General features: G+C 43.6%; 1 protein-coding gene across 1 annotated transcript; it reads right to left on the bottom strand.

Annotated features, from left to right (window-relative positions):
• Positions 1 to 692: 692 nt before the first annotated feature.
• Positions 693 to 24954, bottom strand: BRAP (BRCA1 associated protein). Its single transcript, XM_075898735.2, has 12 exons — positions 24822 to 24954; positions 23232 to 23393; positions 22291 to 22495; positions 20439 to 20628; positions 18751 to 18864; positions 17798 to 17946; positions 14534 to 14609; positions 10212 to 10350; positions 9597 to 9706; positions 7767 to 7856; positions 6289 to 6392; positions 693 to 3975 (listed from the first exon to the last, which is right to left on the bottom strand). The coding sequence occupies exons 1-12, from the start codon at positions 24901 to 24903 to the stop codon at positions 3618 to 3620; spliced, it is 1779 nt and encodes a 592-aa protein (XP_075754850.1). The 5' UTR covers positions 24904 to 24954; the 3' UTR covers positions 693 to 3617.

Here is a 24954-nt window from a genome sequence, read left to right on the forward strand (position 1 = left end):
CCATCATTCATCCCAGCAGGAAACAAACCACAGACCAGTTGATGGTACTCAGGGACTGCAAAGTGGGCCCCATCTGGGAGTGGAAGAACTGCACCTCTAGAGAGGTGATGGCCCAAGACAGGCTGGGGTGGGCAGCATGAACCACTATTAGAGGCCAGAAGGGGGCAGTTAGGCCAGTAACTGAAACAAACACACACCTAGGCTATGTCTACACTTGCAGCTTCTTGCGCAAGAATTTGCAGAGCATCCACATTGTCCACCTGCTCTTGTCCACCTGCTCTTGCACGAGGAAATTTTTAGTACAGCATGGTAAGACAGGGCTCCTTGCACAAGAGTTACACTCTTTTAAAATCAGGTGTAAGCCCTCTTGTGCAGGAGCTCTTGCGCACGGCCATCAGAGCTTTCTTGCACAAGAACCCTTGCGGAAGATGTTCTTGTGCAAGAAGCAGCCAGTGGAGACATAGCCCTAAGGTATAACATGGCCTCTGGCTACAAAAGACTGAAAAAGGCAATTGAAATAAATCTGGACTCTGCTTCCAGGTTAAATTAGTGACAAAAAGAGACAGATAAGAGGAATCCCCTCCCTTCAGCTTCATTTAGTTCCTTCAGGCCACATTAAAAGATTTTTCTGGAACATTAGCTCGATACCACTCCACTGTTACATCTTGTACAAATGCAGAGAGACCATTCACCCGAGTTCCAGCACTTTTATTTTTCTCTTCAGAACATAAAAATCTTTTGTTTCAGATATTACAGGACAGAATCAGTCTTAGTAAGAACTACATCAAAGGCTGTATCTCAACTATTAAAATGTAAAGATGAGGGATTCTAATTTATTCATTTACAAAGGCTCATCTCATTCTGTGCAAACACTTGGCAAACTACCTTAAAATGACTGAGTGCCTCTGAAAGGTGCTATTCCTTGTTAGCTATAGAAATAGAATAGAGTGAGCAGTAACATGCAAGCTTCCCATCTCCCTGTTAGCTGCCAGCATGCTTGTAGATAGCTGGAACATGGTTAGGACAAAGAATAGTTTAGCCCCTACTTCTATTACAAGAATGTTAATTCAATTGCTGGCCTTGCAACTTAGACTTGGAGAGAGGTGATTGTCAGATACAGATATCTAGCCAGTGATATCAACTAGTTTCATAAAGGCTCCTGCACAAGTCTTAGATACAAGCTAGAATTAAGTTGATTTTCTTATCTTTTACTTTACTAATGCCATTTCCTTAGTTTTACTGCCAACACCATTCTGTTTCATAGTTCTTTTGCTCAGGTTTCCCCAACCAACTCCTCCTTCCTTGATTAGAGATTTTCCCCCCTCAATAGTGTGATCAGCTACAAAAGAAAAAACAAAAACACTGCACACTTAAAATTAAGTCATTTTCTAAAAAAGAATGCGAGGATACAGTGTTCTACACACAGCAAGCTTTCAGCAATAGGTAAGAGGATCCTAGCTGGTGTAAAAATATATTTTAAATAAAATAGATTTTCTATAGGAGAGTAAGCTACATTGTAGGTCTCTAATCCTTTAGGACTATTTTACAGCAGCCAGAGGTGCGAGTGTACAGTTTATATCCCACAGAAAGATTCATTTACATCATGCTTCAGAAGACAGGGTCAAGTCTATAGAGCAAAGAACTGGATGCATCTGGTACATCAACAAAAAGTCACTTATTTTACATGTAAGAAAAATGTAACCTTCTTCCTAAAATTAAGCCTGACAATTAGTAAAGGCATGAAGCAGATTTAATGGAATTCTAACCTTACTCCTATGGACATGGCTACTATAACTCACTCATTTCTGAGCTGACCAAAAGAACAATTTAGCTTCATAAAAACCTAATGTTAGTTTCATTTTTTGGTTCTGCTTAGCGACTGGATAAGTCCCAGCTTCAGTTGCATTGGTTTTGGCCTAAACTGGTGAAAGAGCTGTAGCTGAATGCTGAACAGGAGCTTATCCAATGGCGAGGACAGCGTCACAAGATCCCCCTTACTCCTTCTTGGATTGTGTAAGTCAGCATTTTTAAATGCTCCCGACAAGTCATCGGACATATTCAGGTCTTCATTTAAGGGAGACATTGTGAAGTATCAAGTTTAGTGTGTTCTAGAACAAAAAAAGCCAGATTTGAACCACCGCTTCCCTAAGGTTGCTTGCATATAGATGGCTGTAGGGCAAACTGGTTTCAATCCTTACTCACCAAAAACAAGAGGGAGGTTAAAGGAAACTAAGCTATCCTAGGAAACGCGGGCAGGAGGTGCACCCAGTGTGGAGAGCTTATACTACATCATGACACCTCTCTGTACAGACTGCCTGTGGAGTGTTAGCAGCTCCTGAAGTGTATAGCAGCCTTAAGTGGTAGCAAGCTGGCAACTAGCCTGAAAGCTGCGAGTATTTGGGCCATCTATGAGAAGTGACAGTTTTCAGAGAGGGGGATGTGAACATGTGGCTTTCACACAACACACATCATTCTGCCTCACTCTGGGGACTCAGGTTCCTAGTGCCTGCACGACTGAAATATGCAGAGGGCAAATGCATAATGCATCTTATTCTGCGAGCAGAATAGGGTGACAGTGTTAATTTGTGAAACAGATACTAGTCTGTGCTATATTGTTGCTACTTAATTAGGAGGAATGCTTATAAATAATTATGGAGACAAGGGGGTGTGAGAAATTTTATTGGACCCACTTCTGTTGGCAAGACAGGCTTTCAAGTTTACCAATGCCTGAGGAAGAGCTCTGTGTAAGCTCAAAAGCTTGTCTGTCAGCAATAGAAGCTGGTCCAATAAAAGGTATTTACTGCCCCCATCTTGTGGCTCTAGTCACCTGGGGCCAACACGTCCATAACACTGCACATAAATAACTATGTTCAATTATTTCTATAGCATACTACTGTCACATTTCCTTGTACTTTTAAGCAGTTAGCCCTGCACAAGACCACCTTCAAAGAGGACCGCATGTTAACTGTTTAACGTGTACTCCCTTATAGCAGTGGGCACCACATTAATTCTCACTACCATTTACATGGTTTATTATTTTTAAATACTTCAGTCTGTTTCATTGTCCATTCTAACTTCTCTATTACTACCCTAATTCTGCACTGGCAAAATGCTGCAGTATTTAAGTTGTACACAGTAAGTGGGATGGGGATGTTTACCTCTGAATCAAACTTGCCATTTAAATAAAAACTCTTTAAGAACATTTAACATCTTGGTTAGTAGGAAGAGGCTTAAAAAAAAAAAAGACCTTAAAAACTTTGGGTCACGACCCTTTAAGGATAAGATTCATTTTGTGTTTCAGATGTGTCTAAAACTGAACATAATCTAAGGAGAAAATAATGTGTAAAGTGGAATTTAGAGAAGGTAGGAAGGCAAAATGGTGTTTAAAGTCAGCCTATGATTAGCTATCTAATGCCGTGAAATGCTTTTAAAATACTGTAATTTCCCCATAACTGGCAGCTAGCTTTATGAATAGCTCAGAAAACAACTTCTAGCTGAGCCTCACAGGACTTGATATTTAGTGTTGAATCTAACATTCAGCTTGAGTCCCAAAACATGTGCTCGGTCACTCAGAAGTGGCATCAGTTGCAGTGAGGATGATCCACTTGTCTCAACCTTCACTTGCCCCTTTTGCTCCGGCCTCTCCGAGGCGGCTTTCCTGTGCTGCCCGCAGGGGAACTTGCAGAAGATGCCACTGCAATGTTGATCTGTCCTCCCTGAATTTCCTGCCTGGTCTCAGCTGGGAGGTGGTTGATTTTCTGTTGTGTTTCTAAGTAGAACATGACATCCCGCAGCTGCTCCTGTATCTCTGTGATCTGCAGGTCCTTCTGCTCACAAGTTTCCTTGAGCACCTTCTCTTCCTCCTTTAGTTTGTTCTGCAGCAAGACCTGGTTGGCTCGCAAACATTTGTTCATTTCCTGCTCCTCCTCAAGTTCATTGGAGAGCTTGGCCACCTTGTTATTCAGCTGCATGCACCTTCCACACAAGAGAAGTGATTAGGACAAAGCAAATCAGACCATGCTAAAAAAAGGGAATAATGCTCACATATTGTTACTTTACTTTCTACCAGTTCTGGAAGCATGCGAGCTGTCCTGAATTCACAGACCTTTCCTTGTACCACCACCACCCAGCACCTATCAATGCACACTGGCAGCAGGCTTGGGTCTTGGCAGCAAGCATGGTCAAGAGGTGGTGTTGCTTAAGCCAGGTCTACACTAGTGGGGGGAGGTTAAATTTAAGATATGCAACTCAAACTACACTAATTACAGCAGGAGGCAGATGGGAACACTTCTGTTGGCTTCCCTTACTCCTCAGAGGAGCAGGAGTATCAGCATCAAGGGGGCATCCTCTGAGTTTGATTTAATGGGTCTTCACTAGATCCACTAAATTGAATGCCAGAAGATCGATTGCAGCAGTATTAATCTTTCACTTAGTGAAGACATGGCCTAAGAGAAGAAGTGAAGTTCTGATGAGCAGCCACAATCGACTAATTATCAGAGGAATTAAGCTATTAGTGGTATTATATGAAAGTTTACAGAATCTCAGCAGTGTAGAGCTGGAAGAGGCCCAAGAAGGCAAGTCAAATCCTCTGTGCTGAAACAGGACCAAGTAAACCTAGCCCATTCCTGACAAGTGATCTCAAACACCTCAAAACCTGTTCCAGAGCTTCATTAGCTTTAGCATTAGAAAGTTGGATAGTTGGAAGCAAAGTCTCCCTTACCACAAATAAAGTCCATTATTTCTTGTCCTTGTCCAGTGGGCACAAAACAATTCATCAACTGCCTCTTTGACAGCCCTTAGAGTTGAAGGCACAGAAATCAGATCCCTGCTAAGACTTCTCAGAACTAAAGGTGCCCAGTTTATTTACTCACAGATCAGGTTTTCTACCTCTCTCATTTTTCTTGCCCTCTTCTGGACATTTGCCAATTTATCTATAACTTTCCTGAAGTGCAGTGCCCAAACTTGGGCACAGTATCAGCTGAGGGACCCTCACCAGTATTAAGGAGATCAGGACAATTACTGTTTATATTTTACATATGGTACTTTTGTTAATAAACTCTAGAATGATATTAGCCCTCTTCTCAGTTGCATCACATTCCTCTATAATCCCCACATCCCTCTTCACCACTACCGAGCCAGTTATTCCCCATTTTGTAGCAGTAGATTTGATTCTTTCTTCCTACGTGAAGTATTTTGCGTTGGTTTCATTGAATTGCATCTTGTTGGTTTCAGATCAGTTCCCCAATGTATCATTTTGAATTTTAATTGTCTTCTGAAGTGTTTGCAGCTGCCCCCTCCCTGGCTTGATATCATCAGTAAATGTTATAAGCATACTCTCCATGCCATTATCTAAGTCATTAACCTGAATATTGACCAGTAATGCAGCAGACAGCTTAATTTTTCCAGATTTCTTTTCCTTTATTTCTATATGGCAGGAAAATACTCTTGGGTTAAAACTGAGATCTAGGCATTAACTAGATGTTAGATACAACTGATATCTCCATTAACTAGATGTTAGATACAACTGATATCCTGGCAGCAAGCTGTAGTGCAGAATAGAAGCTTCACGGGTTAACAATCTTGTCACATAGGTTTTCCCATCCAGCCTATAGTTTACTGGCAATGGGATCACCCATTTGTCTATAGAAACACATTATGGTACAGTGGCTGGAGCAGGACTCCAGCTTTGATACTGACTTCCAGGATTATTATGGGATAATCACAACCTTTGTGCCACAATTTAAATCAAGTGTGTATGACAAGGGTAATGCTTGTCTAACTTCCATGGATGACCGGCGCTGTGCAAGAGTGCCAGGGATCGCTACTGAGGAAGACACTGCTAGACATTAACTTAGGTGCTTCACAGTTTGTTTGAATAATGCATTGTTCAAGTGGAATGACTCCTTGCAACTGACTTCCTTCCTTCGCAGGTTGTATTCCTGCTGTCTCCACAGCTGTCTGGCTTCCACTTAGGTGTGGGCTTGGAAGAAGAAAGATTTAATGAACACTAAGCAGGCAAACTACGTGGAAAGAGCAGAAGCTTGAAAGCTGCTTTCAATGCTACAGCCACTTCAGCTATTTAAGACACCCACAGAGATGGGACATAGGATTTTTAAAGTTAGGGTCCTTACCATACCAGTTGAGGATATTAAATATTCATATTCAAGAAGTACTGAAAGCCTGATGAAAAGGGTTTTATAGGTCAGCTACAATTTGAGTCTTAAAGTTGCATGTATAAAAGAGTTAGGATACTTGTTAAAAATTACTTTTGTTTAGAGACAAACATACTTTCTTTCCAAGGATTGTTTCTCTTTAAGTAAGTTGTTCAGCTTGTGCTCCAAACTATCACATTTCTCAATGGTTTCTTTAAATTTAGTCTTCATGTTGTTAATCTGTAAAAACAAACAAGACATTTCAAACAGATCAAAGTCCTGTGCACTTTCATTATTGAGAGTCACATTTTCTAGGGCATTTACTAAACTTTGACCAATTACTGAAATTGGGTGAGCAAAGAGTTCTAAAAGCTTTAAACTAGCAGAAAAAAGCCTCATCCTCCTTTAAAAAAAAAGAAAAAAAAAAGAAAAAAAATCCCCCTATATCAGTGATGGGCAACCTAGGCTAGTGAGTTGGCCACATGAATGGCCCTCCCATCTCAACAGGCCACCAGACCGTCATAAGCAAGATGTTCTCCCAGGATAGGGTAGTTTTGCTAACTGTGTTTGTGTACCTAAAATTTGTGGGGTGGCTGATTGAACAGCAGAAGCGCTTTGATTGGATGTAGAGGGAGTACATGGTTCTCTCAATGTTGTGTGCAATCAGCACGTACCTCACTTCATGTACTCTTGCATTAAATGCATGTCACTAATACTGGTAGGAAAAAAACCTACACAAATGAAAGCAAACAGACTATCATCATACAAAATTGCCAGTACTAAACAAAATGTCTTGTGGGCCACACATGGACAGCCTGAGGGCTGCATGCCCAACACTGCAGTAAATGCTGCTTGCCAGAAAAAAAAAATATAAGAATGAACAAAAACACTGACAAGAAGCTGATTGCTATGGCATTTGCTTTTAGAAAACCATGACTAAGCTTGTAGATAGCATGGGGACACCATCAGTGGACACTAAATAAGCCTGTATCAAATCCCTAACTTGCTGGCTTCCCTTTTTGCTTTAAGTTTAGATTTAGAAAGCAAGTTAGCTTAGCGATTCACACTCAGCTGTTGATTTTGGCAGCTATTTGATTTTAAATAGATATAAAATTAAGATTTAAACCTGCATCTTTAACCACAGTGGCAAAAAACTTTGAGATCTACCAACAGGAATAGAAAAACAAACAAAACAAAAAAAACACGTACTGAAAGCTTGACGTGGTTTAGAATTATTTCCTGCCTGATCAGAATTTGAAGACAGACACAGATTGGGATAGTTCCATTTCAGTATTACTAAGCAGCTGCAGACCTCTGACATACAACAGTGGCCTCCTGACATTATCTCCCAATCAAACATAATACCCAGACTCAGAATGTTGTATAGGCCAGGGCAAGGATCTCAGAGCCAATTCCCCTGTAAAGAAGAAAAGGACCTCTCCCTCATACATCAGTGCAGTTCTCCAACACTAAAAGCACAGTAATGGCCTGGTTTTTCCAAGGTGCTGAGCAACTGCAACTCCTTCTAGAGTCAATGGGACCATGGGCATTCAGCACATTGAGAATCAGGTCAAGTGTTCAATTAATAAGATCAGAGAAGAAAAAGAAGCTTACTTCTTCAGCTGTATCCTTTTCTATTCGAACTATCTTGTTTTCCCAGTAGATGCGCTGAGATTCCAGCTGGCTTGTAAGCAAATACGAGTACTACAATCATATAAGACAGATGGGGAAAAAAAAAAGCAGCATAGTTATGGCAGATTACCATCATTTCAAAGATGCCAATAAACCCAAAGGGCTCCAGAGGTCTAGGAGGCACTCTAAACATTTCACAGAAGGGTACAAACTGCAGATTCAGTGCACAGACGATGGGGGTGGGGGGGGAATCAATTGTGAAGTCTTTACCGCACACTCATGGGGTTACCCCTGAGTTTTAGATGAGACATCACAATAGTATTTATCACACAGGAAAAGGACAGTAAAAGGGTAAGCCTTTAGCTTTTACCTTCAACAGGAACATGCACTTACCAATCACACCCATTATTTGCATTTGATCTCCTGAGGCAGCAGCTCAGCAGCCACGGACTGCAGCAGTTGCCAAAGCTTAAGTCAGCTGTTTACAGCAGCTCAGCTCTGGCAGCCATGATGGCTGATGCACAGCAGGAGGCGGCAGAGCAGGAGAGGCCTCCCTCCCTACACTAGGCTCAGGGAGGAAGGAGGTGCAAACAAGGAGGGTGCATGTGCACTGTGAATGGCTGCTCCCCCTGCCCCCGTAATCACTCTTGCGAGGGTGGTACTAGGGCTGAGGCAGCACCTCCCCCTACCTTTCTCCCTCAATGGCAGCCAGCCGGGGCTCTGTACTCTGTCCACGTGGCCACTTTTGCTGCCAGTGGCGCTGAGGCAGTGGCAGAAGGTGGTGTTTCACCCCCTTCGTAATGGTGGCCACGTGAGGGTGCAAGACACGATTGGGTAAAGACGGGGTGCAAAGGAGGAGGGAGCGCACATGCTGCCAACAGCCACTCCCCCTGTTCATGCAGCAATAATATCCATGCTCCCCAGGGGGGCAGCCTCATTCTGCGGAGTGATGGGGTGGGAGGGTCAGGGGGTGTTGGGATCACAGGGCAAGAAGGTGTTGGCATGGGCTGTAGGAGTCAGAGGTTAAAGGGTCAAAGGGCATGGGGCATAGGAATGGGAGGGGAGGGTTCAAAGGATGTTAGGCACTATGGTCCAAAGGCTGGGTTCGGGCTAGGCAGTCAAGTAACTTTGTATCTGAATACATGAATATTCTGAATTTACATAATGAATATGCAAATGAAATGTTGCCATTCCATCAAAAGAGTTTGGGAATGGGTTTGCCGGCATAAAAAAAAGTTTGGGAACCATGTACTGAAAGATCCCTGAGTCAGTCGCTGTGTTTTCCATTTTCAGGTTTAACTCTACAATTGAAGAGGCATTTAAAACTTTAAAAAAAAAAAAAAAAAAAGGATGAAGTGCAAATCTCATATGATCTGTACCTTTGGGGGAAGAACTGATCTTCAGAGATCAATAAATATCAGCCCAAAATACCTGAGTTCTGACCAGGAATGCTTATTACCAATGCTATTTTGGTGCTTAAACAAGGACTTACTGCTTTACATCTCATCTTTTCCTATTTGACTGTCTAGTAAATTTATAAACAAAGAGTCTGGTAGCATTTTAAAGACTAACAAAACATGCAGATGGTATCATGAGCTTTATAAATTTATAACGAGGATCTGCAAAATAATCTGATCATTTGCTTAGCTACACACTCACAAACCCCAAATTAGGATATAAAGTGCAGGATGAAGCAGGAAGACAAAACCCTTAAACATTTTCAATAATATTCAAGAGACTTTTTAGTCCTGTTTAGAGTTGATGTTTACATAGCCCATCACAAGTGTCTCTGAAGGAAGCTAAAATATTTACCTCTAGCTGTAAGGAATCAATCTTTTCCTCCTGACACATATCCCCCTCACACTCATACTGAACTATCTTCCCATCAGTTTTACTTGCAACCAGTCGATGGACGTAATTATCTAAAGAGAAAAAAGCAACAAAATCAAAGAGTTCCAATTTGAGAAGTCTCAGGTGTTACAACTTGACTGGAACTACAGGAAACACTTTAGACAGCACAGTTAATCATGCAATTTAATACCACAGAGTAATACCGAGGCAAAGAGGTTAGTAATTACTTCATGTATTACCCACATTTCACAGAATCTGCACCAACGCTAGCTAAGATAGTTATAAAAGTTCAGTCATAAGTCAGGGTGAAATGATCAGCAGACAGGAAGTTCTCAATTTCACCAATGCTACAGAGCTGCCCCATGGCATTATGGGTTTATGGCCTCTCTGATGCATCTGCAATGGCTTTACTAGAGAAGAGAGATGGTCCTGGAAGATGAGATATTAGCACTGTAACAACTCTCTTCATGTTAAGTTTATGACTAGGACAGAGTTAAAAATGCCACAGCAGAAAGATTCAGAGAATGATGTCCAAGCAAGCAAGGTTACTAGGAAGAGCAGAAGGGAGAGGTTTACCTCCAGCATAATCCCAAACTCTGTGGTTGGTTAACTGCATTGCATAAGTGTGTTGAGTCTCCTCAAAGTGCTTGTAAGCGTGCCGGCTCACATAGCGGCCACATCCAATGTGCCCACATATTAAACAAATCCAAAGGTTCTGTCAACAGAAAGAGATTTTGCACATATGTAAAAGTACCACTTGTCAACATGAAAAGGGTGCAAATGTAGCTTCAGAGGTTGGAGAAAGCACGTAGCAAGGACAACTGCTGGCATCCTCCCTCAACAGCACACTCTACTGCTTGTATTTCCAACCACCTACCTACAAAATCAAAAGACCAGAGGAGATTTTAACAGGTCATCTAATCAAGTACCCTGCACTCATGGCAGGGCTGAGCTCCACCTAGATCAGGGCTGGGCAAGATGTGGCCCAAGGGACAGATCTGGCCTGCCTAACACTTTGATCTGGCCCTTGACTGCATCTGGCTGCTTTCTATTTATATCCTGCTGCCCATGCCACCAAATTTCCAGGCAAGGTGGGATCCTATTTAAATGGCTGCTGCCTCCAAGTTACAGTGCTACCCCAGCAGGGGCCTGAACCATGACCTTTTTAAATACCTGTAGCAACTCCAGGCCAGCTGCAGTGCCAGGAGCTGTGAGCCTTTTGCTCTGTTTACTTTGAAAGCCTCCAGCCCCAGAGAACTGTGGGGGCAGGCTAGTTCCCAACCCCACCCCTTCCTCCCCAGGCCCAGCCCTTTCTGGGAGGGAGCGGATGGTTGTGAGCTGGCCCATGACCATATACCAAAATTCATTAAGTGGCCCCCTGTGAAAATTATTGCCCACCCCTGACCTAGATAAATCCTAGTATGTTTTTGTCTAACCTACTCTCAATCTCCAATGGTGGAGATTCCACAACCTCTCTAGGCAATTGATTCTAGTGTTTAATCACCCTGACAGCTAAGAAGCTTTTCTAATGTCCAACCTAAAATCTCACTTGCTGCAATTTAAGCCCATTGCTTCTTGTCCTATTTAACCGGTTAACTGATTAAACAAGATTTCTAACCCGCTAATTGCTCAGGGATATGGGGTGAAGGGCCGCTTAAGCTGGCTGGGACAGTGGTTAATGGGCAAGCATCACCCAGTAAGAATGATAATTAACAGTTAATCACTGGCATCCTGTGTCATATCCTCAAAAGTTAAGAACAATTCTTTTCTCTCCTCCTTGTAACAATCTTTTATTTGCTTGAAAGCTATTATTGTGCTCACTCTCAGGCTTCCCTTTCCCAGACTAAACAAACCCAATTCTGTCAATCTTCTTATTTTTTTACTCTTCTCTGGACTTTTTCAGTTTGTTCACATCTTTCCTGAAATGAGATGCCCAGAACAGGACACCGAACTCCAGGTAAGGCCTAATTAGCCCATAATAAGAGTGGAAAAATTCCTTCTTGTATCTTGCAACACTCTTGCTAATGCATTCCAGAATGATGCTTGCTCTTTTTGAAAGTGTCACGCTGGTGACTCATTTAGCTTGTGGTCCACTATGACCCCTAGATCCCTTTCTGCCGTACTCCTTCCTAGACAGTCACTTCCCATTTTGTATGGCTGTCTAGACTACAGTGTTTTTTCATAAAAAGTGTTTTTTCGAAAAAACTTCACCTCTGTCTAGACTGCTGCCGTGTTTTCTAAATTAAATCAAAAGAATACGGCGGTTTTTCTGACAGCAACAACCTCTTTTTACAAGGAAGAATGCCTTTTTTCCCCAAAAAGGGCTCTTTTGAAAAAAAAAAAAAGCATTCTTGACAGCAAACAGGGTTGGTTTTTTTTTTTTTTTTTGGAAAGAGTGCATCCAGACTGACTGGGTGCTTTCTTTTGAAAAAGCAGATCACTTCTTTGAAAAAAGTTGCGGCTCTCTAGACCAGTGGTTTCCAACCTTTTTACACCCAAGATCACTTTTTAAATGACAGAACAAGCCAAGATCTACTGCCCCACCCTCTGTTCACCTCCTCTCCATCACTTGCTATCCCCAACCCTTACACTGCTGCTTCCCTCCCCCCCCCCCCAATTCTTCTGTAGGAAGAAGTTTTTCCAACCTTTGGCTTGTCTAGACTTGACCAAATGTCAGAAAACCCCCTTCTTTTGGAAGCCCCCTTATTCCTCGTGGAAAGAGGAATATAGGGGTTACCGAAAGATCATGTTTGCTCTTCCACGAAAAGAAGCAGAAGAACAAATGCATCTCCGGAATCCTGAAAAACTCCTGGGCTGCATCCCGACTGGCATGATTTTGCGCAAAAGTGGCTGCTTTTGTGCAAAATCTTGCTACCTATCTAGACTGGCCACGAGTATTTGCGCAAGAACACTGACTTTGTACTGTATAAAATCAGTGGTTCTTGCGCAAATACTCCAACGCTCCTGCTCAGGGATAAGCCCTCTTGAGCAAGTATTCTTGTGCAAGAGGGCCAGTGTAGACAGACAGGTTGATTTTTTGCGCAAGAAAGTGTCTACACTGGCGCGGATGCTTTTGCGCAAAATCATCTGTGCCAGAAGAGACGCTCTCTTGCGCAAATACTTTTAACAGAAAAACTTCTCTGTTAAAAGTGTTTGCACAAAATCATGCCAGTCTAGACACAGTCCTGCAGTCTAGACGTAGCCTCGATGGGTTGAGACAGGATGTGTAGGCTCCGGGGTGGGAATGAGGGATTTGGGTGTGGGAAGGGGTGAGAGGTGCAAGCTCTGGATACAGGAGGAAGTGGATAAGGGAATGCTGACTTGGGGAGGGAGTTCCAGGCCGGGCAGTGTTGGGTTCAGATGTAGGGTTAAGGTACTAAGTAAGCCACAGACTTCTTGATGTGAGGGTTCAGGAATTTGGGTTGGGGTATGTGAGGGCAGGGGGTTCCGGTGTAGGATAGGCTGAGATGTAGAGTCTGGGAGAGAGGGGAGTGCAGGAGTGTCACAATGCTGTGGCTGGATGGGGGTTTGGCCCCAATTGGGGGTTTGGCCCCAATTGGGGGTTTGGCCCCAATTGGGGGTTTGGCCCCAATTGGGGGTTTGGCCCCAATTGGGGGTTTGGCCCCAATTGGGGGTTTGGCCCCAATTGGGGGTTTGTTGGCCAGGCTTCCTTTTCAAATAAAATACTATGTCAAACACAAAAAGTTTCTGCATTGTCTTTATTTATGAGATGGGCAGGGAACCTGTTTGGACAGGGTACCAGGGGGAAGGTTTCTGCGGCTGGGGATGGGAGAGGGGACAGGGAGCTGGAGAGAGGGGACAGGAAAGGGGGGAGGAGGGGAGTGGCGACAGAGGGTCTCCTGCTATCGCCTCCTCCCAGGATTTTCCCCTGCACGCCCGAGGAAGCCGGCACGTGCCTCCTGCAGCGCAGCCAAACCCCCGCAGGCGCCTGCCCCAGGGCCAAACTGCCTCTCCCGTGGCCAAGCCAACACCCCCCCTCTTCCCCACCCACAGCATGGCCAAACCCCTGTGGGTGCCTGCCCCGGGCCAAACCCCGGGGCTGACCCCCACTCCCACAGCGCAGGGAAACCCCTGCACTCAACTCACCCCTCCTGCGCCAGGGAAGCTGCTCCAGGCCCGATGCCCCCTCCCCCAGCACGCAACAGAACTGTGGTAGGGGAGCAGCCCACGCACTTCTGGAACCCTCGGAAGTGACGTGGGCTTCAGAGAGGACTACCCCACAGGAAGCCAGCACTACAGTAGATGTAGTTAGTGGGGCTTCTCGGGGGTAGGAGGAAAATGGGGATGAGGGGGTGCCCGAATGCTTCGCGGTCGATGGATTTGTGACCACGGCTCTAGACAATCTTTTGAAAGAACCTTTCAAAAACTTTAGAAAAAAAGCGTGTAATCTAGATGTACCCAAAGTGTAAAACTGATTGTTCCTTCCTAAGTGGAATACTTTGTATTTGTCCTTACTAAATTTCATCCTATTTCAGTCCAATTCTACAGGTCATCCAGATCATTTTGAAAGCGTATGGTATGCATGTTGTGAACCACCTTGAAGACTAATGGCAAAACAGCAGAAATACAGTATAAGCCTACTGAAAGAGGTCTCAATAAATCAGATGCAAGGGCAGCCAGAAGAGTGATCTTTAAACACAAGTGAGAATATGGAAAGCAATCTCTGAACATCTGCTATGCTTCTTAAAGGCCCTGGGAAGATTTTTCACACATTGGGATATCTTTGTGGGACAACATCCCATCACAATGCAAAGTGTGTGCATTAATCCAGCCAGAAGATGGATTAACAGCAGCATTAGGGATTTAGGAAATGACAAAAAGCACCATTGAGATGAAAAATAATACATCTGGATCCATCTCCCAGCCCACCAACTTACCTCTTGAACTCCACATTCAAAGCATTTATTTTCTTCCACAGGCTCGGGTGTTTGGCAGTACCTGCAGACAGGACACCTATAACCATAAAAATCAAGCAAACACTGTTAGATTCATGGAACTTGATGGTTACTGCTAAAACTGAGGAGTTTGTTGCTAACTAGACATGAAGACAGATGTGGCACCCTGGGATTTTGTGGGGTAGTCCCTCCAAAAAACCCCACAAGCCTTCTTTTGGCTTTTTCCTCACTAGTCTGACCTAAATTTGCTTCCCTCCTACACAAGCCAGCAATTCTCGCATTATTTATTCCTGTAAAATAGAATTCTTAAACTGAACTCAAGTCTTTTCCATGGAAAATGCAATACAAATTAACAAATGTCTGACATTTGTCCTCAACATTAAAAGAAAAATCATCCAACACCACACTTCTGGACAGTTATTTTGGACTGGTTATAACAATCCAGTTATTTTGGACTGGCTTATTTAGTACTTCCTTCAATTGATCATCATGATGATTTTGATCTCTGAAGAGAGCTGGAAAACACAAGGCTAGCACTTTCACACACCAGGAGTGGGGCTAGCCCCCTAGATCATCCATCTCACATTTCATGTTTAAATTTGTAATGCATCTTGATTTAGGTCTGTATCCCGCCTGTGGCTCTTGCGAGAATCAAGAACTATGTCAATAACTAGGTTATCACTAGTGGTCTGTGACAGTCTGGAAGATGGGCCATGGGCTTGGAACTCGTCCTCCCTGCAGTGGGGAGCTTGTGCAGATGTTCTAGCCCTGAGCACCCGCACTCTGCTGCAAGGTTGTTGGACCAGCACCGGCTTGCTGCTGTAGGGACGGTGGGAGGCGTGAGCTGGGGAAGTCGGGCCAGTCGAAGGAATGGCAGCTCATGGAACTGATTGCCTGGGATCTCCCCTGCTGCTCCCATTAGCTGAAATCAGGGCCAATGGGAGCAGCAGTGGGAGATGCATGGGAGCAGTGGAAGGCACAAAGCCAGGCAAGCGCCTTCTATCCCCCTCATCCCCAGAAACCTTTTCATCCCATCCCCCTCAGACTCCATACCCACAGTCCTCTCCCCGCACCTTCCGTTGCACCTGGACTCTCCACCTCACTCCTACATTCAACCTCCCTCCCAGTCAGATCCCCACACCCTCACCCCACTCTTACACCATCCCTCCTGGTCAGAACCTCCCAGCCTCCTCCTGCATCCTCCCTCCCAGCTAGATCCCTACCCCACTCCCTCCTATACCCATTTTGTCATCATGGGTTGGCTGGTGGTTTGAGAACCACTGATAGAGTGAGAAGCAACCTCCTGGTTGGAGGCCTGTCTCAGAATCACCTGGTTGGTTACATGTAGAATTTTCATTTCAAGGAAAGAAAAAGCTACCCTTCTCCCTACAGGCACTTCCTAGTTAGATACTCAATTTGAGACAGAACATAGATTGCCTTAAAACCTGCAACAGGGTTCCATGGAGAGTTGCACATTCTCATGGGAGGATCCTATGAGTATGCATTACTGAAGATATTCTAGTCTAGCAAAACAATGTAGTCAGAAAAAATAATAATGAAAGAGTATTAGTTTTACTGATGAGATGTTTTATGCTTTGATACTGTGCCAGGTTTTGGTTAAAAAGGAGCCAAGAGACGTGGATTAGTCAGTTTTTGGCAAAATCCCCTTTCTTTAAAATTTAAAGATTTTGTGATTGATGAGGCACCCAGCTATTTTTATAGACTAGTTATTAATTCAGTCTTGATGAAATTCTGTAAAGAATTCACTTTTGGACAAGACCAACCAACTCTGCTGAAACATGACCTGCAAAAAAAGGGTATGTGTGAAATGTTAACTGTAACAAAGGAACTATGCCTTTCTTTTCTGTAACATTTCAGGCAATCCCAGTTATTGCAACAAATGGCAACTAATTACTAGGAGGAATGCAAAATATGTATGATATATAAAAGTACTTTGTTCTCATTGGGAGATTCTCTGAAGAATTTGACTGCATTATCTAAATGGAATGCATAGAACAAATAAGAGCAAAAATACTCTAAAGGATTAAGGTTAAGTAATTAAAGGCAAGAATGCACAAGCTTTAAGATCTTTGGAAATCTTCAACAGCACACATTTATAATAATAAATGGCAGTTATGAACTACTTCACTCTTTAGTGAAAATCTAATAAATTTGGCACTTAATTTTGGGTGCAAGATTCCCTGCAAAGCCTCAAATGCTACGCCAGCATAAGTAACTGTAAAGGAATACAATTATGACTCGCTCCATCTCCGATTACTGCCTGGGCATATCACAGCCTCAGCCTCCACTGGATTGAGCAACAAAGGAGTGGCCAATATTCTGTCATGATCTTATGCTTCTATTCTTAGGTCCTACTCTCCCCTCACACTTTGTGTTTTTAGAAACTGGTAAGTAAGGGGTTCAGCTACAGTCAGCTGAGTACAACTTTAGTTCACACACAAAGTCTCTAGAAAAAACAATGTGGTAAAACCCAGTGATTATTATATGGTGGAACTGATGGCAGCTAGCCGTGCTGCATGCAAGGGATTGGTCTGAGTCTGAAGCTTGGTCCTGTACTCCCCAGTTAGAAACATGAGTGCATACCCTCTTGGTCTCAGTCTAGGCCATGATTTTTCCAGCTTGGTGCTATGACTGAAGCAGCCTCCTATTTCCCATTTGCCAGGAAACCTTATCGGCTTGAGACCCCTTTGCTTAGCATTACAGCAAAGAACTCTCTTTGGACTCTCTTTAGAGAGCAGGCCCAATTCTTTGTTGTTACTGTAATGTCTAATTTAGATTGCAATGGCCTGAGAGCAGAGTATTGGAAACATCAAAGATAGACATCTATGGCACAACACTTCTCCTACAGCCTCAAGTTATCCACATGTCACCAGAGCGGACACTGGTCAAATGTAGATAAGAAGCTGAGCCATATAAAAGTGAACAAACTATGGGGCCTCTGTGTCTGAAACAGTGATAACTGACATCTCTGTCCTAAGTATTTTTAGTTCTTCCGGATGCTCTGCAACAAGCTCAGGCCTTGAGGAGCCAGAGGGAGCTTTATCCAACTGTCCTAGCCAAGGACAGTTATCTTCTGCAACTCCTAACAGAGAAGGTGAAGATCACTTGAAGCAGCTCTCATCCCCTCATTAGAGACAACGAGCTGGTCCCATCAATATAGACAAGAGCTCGACCACACCTTCTTAAACACACCACTTTGAATCAGGGGAATAAAAAGCCTCTTACGTGGTGTCTTCCCAGCGCTGCAGACACTGGCTGTGAAAACTGTGGTTACACACCGTAGTAAGGATCCCGTTCACAGACTCATCCATTCTTTCCAGGCACACTGTGCACTTTGGAAGCTCCGTCAGATCCATTACGGGAAGGCTGGCTCCCTTCACAAGAAGAGGTGCACAAGCTTATTGCTGCACACACCATATTCTTCAGGTAAGTTATATTTTGCTACACAACTTCTTACTCCCTAGCCCCAGCAGTAGGGTAAATAAACTGTTTAATATTCCAGTAAGATGAAATGCAGACAAAAAAATTAACAGTGGTTAATCTCATTCACTATTTTTGATTATTCGTCTTACCCATGACAGTGCAAAACTAATACCCAGTTAGATGCAGGGCAGGACATTTCAATGACTTCTAAACATCTGAGACAAGCTATGCCAGAGATATGACTAGGAGCGAGGCCCTCAGTTCTACTCCCAGTTCTGGTACAGTCTGTGATCATGCACAAGTCACTTAATGATCCCTAGGGGGAAGCTAAAGCAGAGCAATTAACTTGTAACACCTCTCTGTGTTGGAATAAGGATGAGGGTGAAGCATCACTGTAAAGATACCAGTTTATAAATACGAAAAGAAATTAATTAGTTTGGGGAAATCCTTTGCTTATCTCTAGTAGGCCCAACATTGATTCCAACTGCCTCAAAAGCACAGACGTGACATGGTAAATTTATCTGCACTAGGCCCAATTTTGGGAATCAGTAATATCTACTGCAAGAATGAAAAGTTTGGATCTGGAGAATTTTCAGTAATTGCTTATTAGGACTAAGCCCCATTAGTTCAACAATCAAAGGCAGAATTGGGTTTATGCAAGTAAGTATCCTCCAGGCCCACAGACCTACCTGCCCTGTCCACTCCCAGATAATCCTATTAAACCACTTGTAAAAATATCAGAAAAGGAAACTCACATCTTCTGATTTGAAGACTTCAGCCCTCTCCACATACACCAGCTGGCATACATCTTCCTCTATCGAGTTGAATTGTCGACCATTGCAAGCCATGTAAAAGCTATCAGCATCAGCCTATGCACAAACCAAAGGAAGACAGTTGAAGAGGATTTTCAAAGTACCATTATGCTACCAAAAATAAAGATATTTCAAACTCTCTCCTGCTAGTCAGGAACCTTTCATTTCCACATTGGTTTCAGCAGAATAGTTTTCTGCTTGAATTGTCAGGACAAACTGAAGTGCATTGAGGACAGCTATTAAGATTTTAATATTCAACAGGAAAAGACAATTTCTCTCTCTAGCATCAGTTTTGTCCCCAGATCCCAATTTCAGAATAGGTAGGAAGCAAATATTGTATCTTTACAAAAAGATGAAGGAAGAGGCTTGATGAAGCTAGTGCTATTCAAAAACATACAACAGTCATGTAAGTGAAAAAGATGGCATGTAACTTAACTACTGAATTCATTTCACTCAAAAGCAGCTCAGACATTTGAGCCACTAATGCCAGAGTAGAAAGAGGCACTCCGAGACCTCAGGCCCAAAACTGTACCTGCCTTTGAATGACTAGCTAAGCCACTTTCTCAATGGCAACACCAGCGGGTGTTAAGATTTTAACATGCTGAAATATTCCAGTGAGTGATCCTAACATCAAGTGAGGTGAGCTAGATTTCTTTATCCCTCAGTGCTATGAATGATAAAATATAAAGTTATTCTTTCCAGTCTGTCCATGTGACTATTTCAAGTCACTTCATATATACAAGTCATACAGCTCCATAGAACAAAATTACGTAGTATAATTCAAATGTGCTTTTGCTGCATGCAGCAATTGCCTCTGAGGGCCTACTGAAGCAGAAATCAGCAGGTTGATAGACAAATGAGAAGTTGCCAAGTCAATTGATTCTAGACCTTTCTGCTAAATTAGTGCAAGGTTGCTCAGAAAACGTCTAGTGCAAACAAAGCAAGTTGATATCAAGTGGGTTTTTCTGCCTTTCTGGGTACATCTATAACATGTACACAATACATATAGGGATTTTATCCATGTGACAGGCATAGAGGAGAACTACAGTATTTGGTCAACTAGTGCACCTCACCCAGTTTTGAGAGAAGGAAAGCTTAATAGACAGTGTATGTTTAGGGGTCCTGTGGATCTTGACAAACACCCCACTCATGAGAACAGTGGACTAGATGTATTAAAGGGTGTTCTCAATTCTTAATTTATATTAAACTACTACTGCCACATTAATCAGGCTCTTTCTGCTGTGATCATGAAGATATCAGATTATTTTTATAGGCATGCTATGCACTTCTCCTCCATCCTTGTCTATTTACTAGAAGTACAACCATTTTTGAAGCACCAGCAATTTCACAACACTGTCTGCTGTGATGAAGTCAGGATAGAGAGACGCTTGCATAGCAACCATTCAAGATGCAGGCCTAATTCCAGGCCTGTTAGCCCCAGAGACACTTTAAAGGAAGCATGAATAAGATATTTCAATTTACACAAGAGCATAAGTTGTGTATGATTTCAGGCAACAAAGTAGACTACTAAAGCTGGATAACACCTTCAAATAGTATCTACAGAGCAGTATGCAAGCCAATTCTAAAGTACTTCCTACTAAGGCACAGGAGTCTCATATCTTAGGTTTTACCTGTGTACTAAACTTTATCAGCACCATATACTGATTTGGAGTGGAATCTCTGATGATTTTCATATGTTCTATTACTTCATAGAATGAGGCCACAAACTTCATAAGGTCATGACTGGTCATTGTAGCAGGGACTGTGAGAATACACAGCATAGCACTACGCCTTACATCTTCTTTTAAGGAAGTCATCTTACTAAGAAGACAATAATTAGACTGTCAAGCTGAGGTCAAGTTAGACATCCTATTATAAGACAATACCATTTTACATAGATGTCAAAAGATAAGTCAGTGCTTCTTGGTTCAAATGGTTCTATTAACATTATTTTAAACACTAACCTCACTGCTTTGTAGCTATTTGCAAGCATTTAAGAATTAAGAGGTTGTGGTAACACGTATACATATGTCCAGGCAAGTTTTGTCATCTTCAGCAAACAGTTCATATGTGCAGCTCTGAAGAGACACACGAGCCCTTTAAAGGTACACCTGTAGTTCCAGGAAAGTAGTTGGAACTTGAAACCACAAATGCTCAAAATATTCCTAAGAACAAGTGAGCAACTGTTATCACTAAAAATGGAAAACGCATGCAACATGTCATTGTGTCCTGGTAACTTTCACAATGAATACTGAGACTGAAATTTTCATTCTGCTTCCCAATGTATACAATAGTGCTCTCTCAAAAACAAAAACCCAATACATTTGGAATGAACAGGTTTCCTATTTTCGCTGTAGCAATTTAAATCCTGGGATATCCTTCAACAAAGTCTTCTCAAACCCAGTCTTTGGCAGCCACTATTTTTAATTTCTCATCACTTCTAACTAGGTATGCTGACAGGAACTCCATGCCCCAGGACAACACATTAAAGAGCCCCGTTCCCCCCCACACCCTTCACCTTCCTTGGCAGGGCACAAGCCAGCCCTCTCCTTGTCCAGAGAAAGAGGGTTGGTGGCAGAGCACCGCCACTCAAGAGTACCCTCTGGTCGGCCACTGTCCCATTTCTCACCTGCTTGGATGTGCCCCCTTCTCCTCTCTAACCCCCTCTCCCTCAACAGTCCTATGCCTCCCCGCCAGCTTCTCTTCCTACTCCTGCCTGCATCTTTCTGCACTTTTGCCTTCTCAGGCTGGTTCTCCCCCCCCGCCCCCAGCCCTTACTCTTTGGGAGTCCCATCTGTGGCTCTACCTCTAGAGCTTGGCTTCCTCACTCTTCCCAGTCCAGCTCTCCCCTCCCCACTTCTCCTAGCCTTGCTGCTCCACAGATCTGGGCAAGGGTTCAAAGCAGCAAGAAGCTCCTGCCCTCTCCTCCTGGTGGCTGCGCTGCCACCAACCCCATTCTGCTGACCTGATCAGAGCTTAAAGCAGCAGGGAGTTCCTGCTGCTCTTCCCCTGCATTGCCACCACCCCTCTGCTGATCTGAACCCGGGACTTAATTCAGTCAGGATCTCTGGGGGCTCACTCTACCTGGCTGCTGAATGGATCTGAGCTCCCCTCAAGTAAGGATTGCCGAGCAGCAGCCCCAAGTTCCCTTTAATTCCACTGGGCCCCTGTGCAATTGCGCCCTTTGCCCCCCCCCCCCCCCACTCGCTTCTAACCTTGGCACAAACAAGCACTACCAGAAGTGACCTTACCCCATGGCTGAAAGTCCTGGACCTGCCTCAGATTCTACCATTACTACAGCTAAAAAATTCAGATGGCACTTCAATTTTTTCTGGATGCAAGTATATTACACTACCAGGCTGTCACTGCTCTGCCAGTCCAAAGAGCAGCAGCTCCAATGGTTACTGGCTCACCCTTCTGGATGGCAGCTTAATTCAGTGGCACTGTTCCCACTAAGTTTATAATTAGTTAAGCATGTCTTACTTTGTTTTGTACAGGTGCATAATGCCATGAACTATTTCAACTGATGGGTTCCCACTGAAGAAAGAAATCTGGTCAGGAAGTTGCTTAGATGGCGAGTCTGGAGCAGCTTCAACGCATTCTTTAGTTTGCCCATCACATTTACTTTTATCATCAACAGGTGAAGCCTCTGGAGTTTTTCTTCCTTCCATTGCAGCTTGTGTCTCATCTTTTTCAAATCAAAAGCTTTCAGATTACATGTCACGCAACAGAAAATGTAACCGTCATCTTAATGTACATCAGAGCCAGACATCAAATAGTTTCCCTCAAAACAGAATTAGACAATGTCTACAGAAAACAGCATTAGACAAGACTTTGCGCAGCTAAAAATACCCCCACCCACCACATTTTATAAAATAAAACTATGTCGTCAGGACAATTTTCCTTGGGAATTGTTTTGATATAGAATTTACCACCACCTAGTTTTCATATTTTTCCTCTATTCTGAAGTCAAATTTTCCCCAAGCTATAGAATTTTATATTAAACAATTGAGAGTTTCAGTACTGCCTACTAATCGCAGCAAGTAGGCAGTCGCTCAAGTGACTATAGGGAACACTGGTAAGCACAAGGATAGGGTATTCTGAGGCGCATGCACAACAGGTGTATTCTTTGCATTTACTGCCAAGAGGCTGGCCTGCTTTGCCTTGGCTTGGCTTGCCTTGCCATGCCAAATAGGTTTGCCTACTGTCCCCAAAAAAGCTAGTTTAATATTTCATGCCCTTATTTATTACACAGTAGATTTTGGTCAGTGGACATTCCTGCATGCCCAGCAGTTGGGAAAATCAGCCCAGTTATACATACTTCTGAGAGACAACTTAAGCAACAAGGTGTAGCATAGCCACACAGATGTACCAGAGAAATAAACAGGTCTGAAATCCTCCTTTGAACGTTATGGAATAGGTACCTGGATTGGATTTTATGGTCTCTATGATTATATCTGTCATCTCTCTGCGACCAATATGCTGGTGAATAATTGCTGCTTTTTCCATAGGTGCCTTTCCTTCCAAGCAGGCTGCAGCTGAAGCCAATGACTTATCTTTGATTTCCTCATCAGACATTTCAGTGGCTAAGTGGAAACAATGATTAATGTAATTGCAATAGCTGCCCAGAAGCAGAAAAACAACTCTACCCAAGCAAGGGCAAAACAGACCTGTGTAACAACAGCAATTAGGGCATTATTAGCTTATTAAATTAATTATTGAAACTGCTTTTATTACTTCTTCTGGCCAGCAAAAACATGAATCAGAAAAGTATTGTTGAGAGTGTACTTTATTTCCAATACAATAAACATGTGGTCTGTCACTCTTTAAAACAGGGCTACTCAACTTTGGAAGCCTCAAGGGCCACAGTGATACTCACAGCATATGCCAAGGGCCGCAACTTAAGTGTGATTGCATATGCATGCAAATAGCTTCTTTTACACTGGTGGGCATGAATACAAAAATTAAGGCAAGACTACAAAACACACAGGCCCCATTTAAATCAGTTCTGCTGATATTAATACAATGCAATATTTATCTGATTTCCACCCATATGACAGCACTTTTAATGAGCAATGACAGTCCAGGAATTTAACTACTAAAATGCATCTGAATAGAAAGCCATTATATTAACTACTTTTTTGTTTTGGCTTCACAACTGTCCAAGAATTTAACAGTCCATATCAACCTAACCTGCACTATAAACCCAAAATGCACCATGGGCAGCATGAAGCCTGAGGGCCAAGTGCTGAGTAGCCCTGATTTAACAGAATTTCTGTATCTACTTAAAGTTAAACAGATGTGAAGCTAAAAAAGGTCAAAATAGGGCTAGATATCAGGAAGCATTAATTATGCCCCCATTGTACTTTAACTCTGGAGTCATATAACTGCCATCACTGCATATACATTACTGGCAGCATATCCAGATCAGATTTCACAAGAGATTTTAACTGGTAACAAAGGGAGTCTTGATTTATTATCTTTTATACAGGAAAATGGTTCCTTTTTAGATGACTTCATTTATCTGCCTTCACCCCCATGCACTGGGAAAATACTTTTAATAACTGTAGTAGGTGCCTGCTCTAAGAATCACTGAGGAGATGGGTATGGAGAGGGGCACCCCCCCAACACACGGAGAGGGGCACCCCCCCCACCCTCACACCCATTTGCAGCTACCTCAAATTTTAGTTTCTTCTGAGCAAAGTTTTGTTTTAGAAACTGCAAAACAAAGTGAAGCAGCTTTAAAAGCACGTGCAAATGCCCCTCCCTCGAAGGGCAGCGAGGCACCTGCTTTTGCACCCACCCCACCACCCTTCAGAGACGGGCCGACACCCCGCTCCCTCGCGCCACCCACCCAGACCGACACACGGGAGGGGGCGGGCGCCCTGCTCCCCTCCCCGCCCCGCCCGACACACGGGAGGGGGGGCGGGCGGGCGGGCTGGCGCCCCCCCCCCCCAGCCTCCTCGCTCCCCAGAAGGCGGCGCGGGGCCCCCCAGGCCTCCCTCCGGACTCACCGGCCGCGCTGTAGGGGAGGCCGGCGGGCGGCGCGGAGTGCTCGGCCAGCTCCAGGCGGATCACCACCAGGGACACGCTCATAGGGGCCAAGGGCCGGGCCGGCGGGGCCCGCGCGGGACCGTGCCGGGCGCA

The sequence above is a fragment of the Pelodiscus sinensis genome, chromosome Z (assembly GCF_052426305.1).
Source record: "Pelodiscus sinensis isolate ZL-2025 chromosome Z, ASM5242630v1, whole genome shotgun sequence".
In the NCBI taxonomy this organism is placed as follows: Eukaryota; Metazoa; Chordata; order Testudines; family Trionychidae; genus Pelodiscus; species Pelodiscus sinensis.

Coding starts and splice junctions, on each gene's coding strand:
- BRAP (XM_075898735.2), bottom strand. CDS start 24,903: ATGAGCGTGTCCCTGGTGGTGATCCGCCTGGAGCTGGCCGAGCACTCC. Junction 20,629..22,290: donor ATGCACCTGTACAAAACAAA/GTAAGACATGCT, acceptor TTGTCTTCTTAG/TAAGATGACTTCCTTAAAAG. Junction 17,947..18,750: donor AAGTCTTCAAATCAGAAGAT/GTGAGTTTCCTT, acceptor CTTCTTGTGAAG/GGAGCCAGCCTTCCCGTAAT.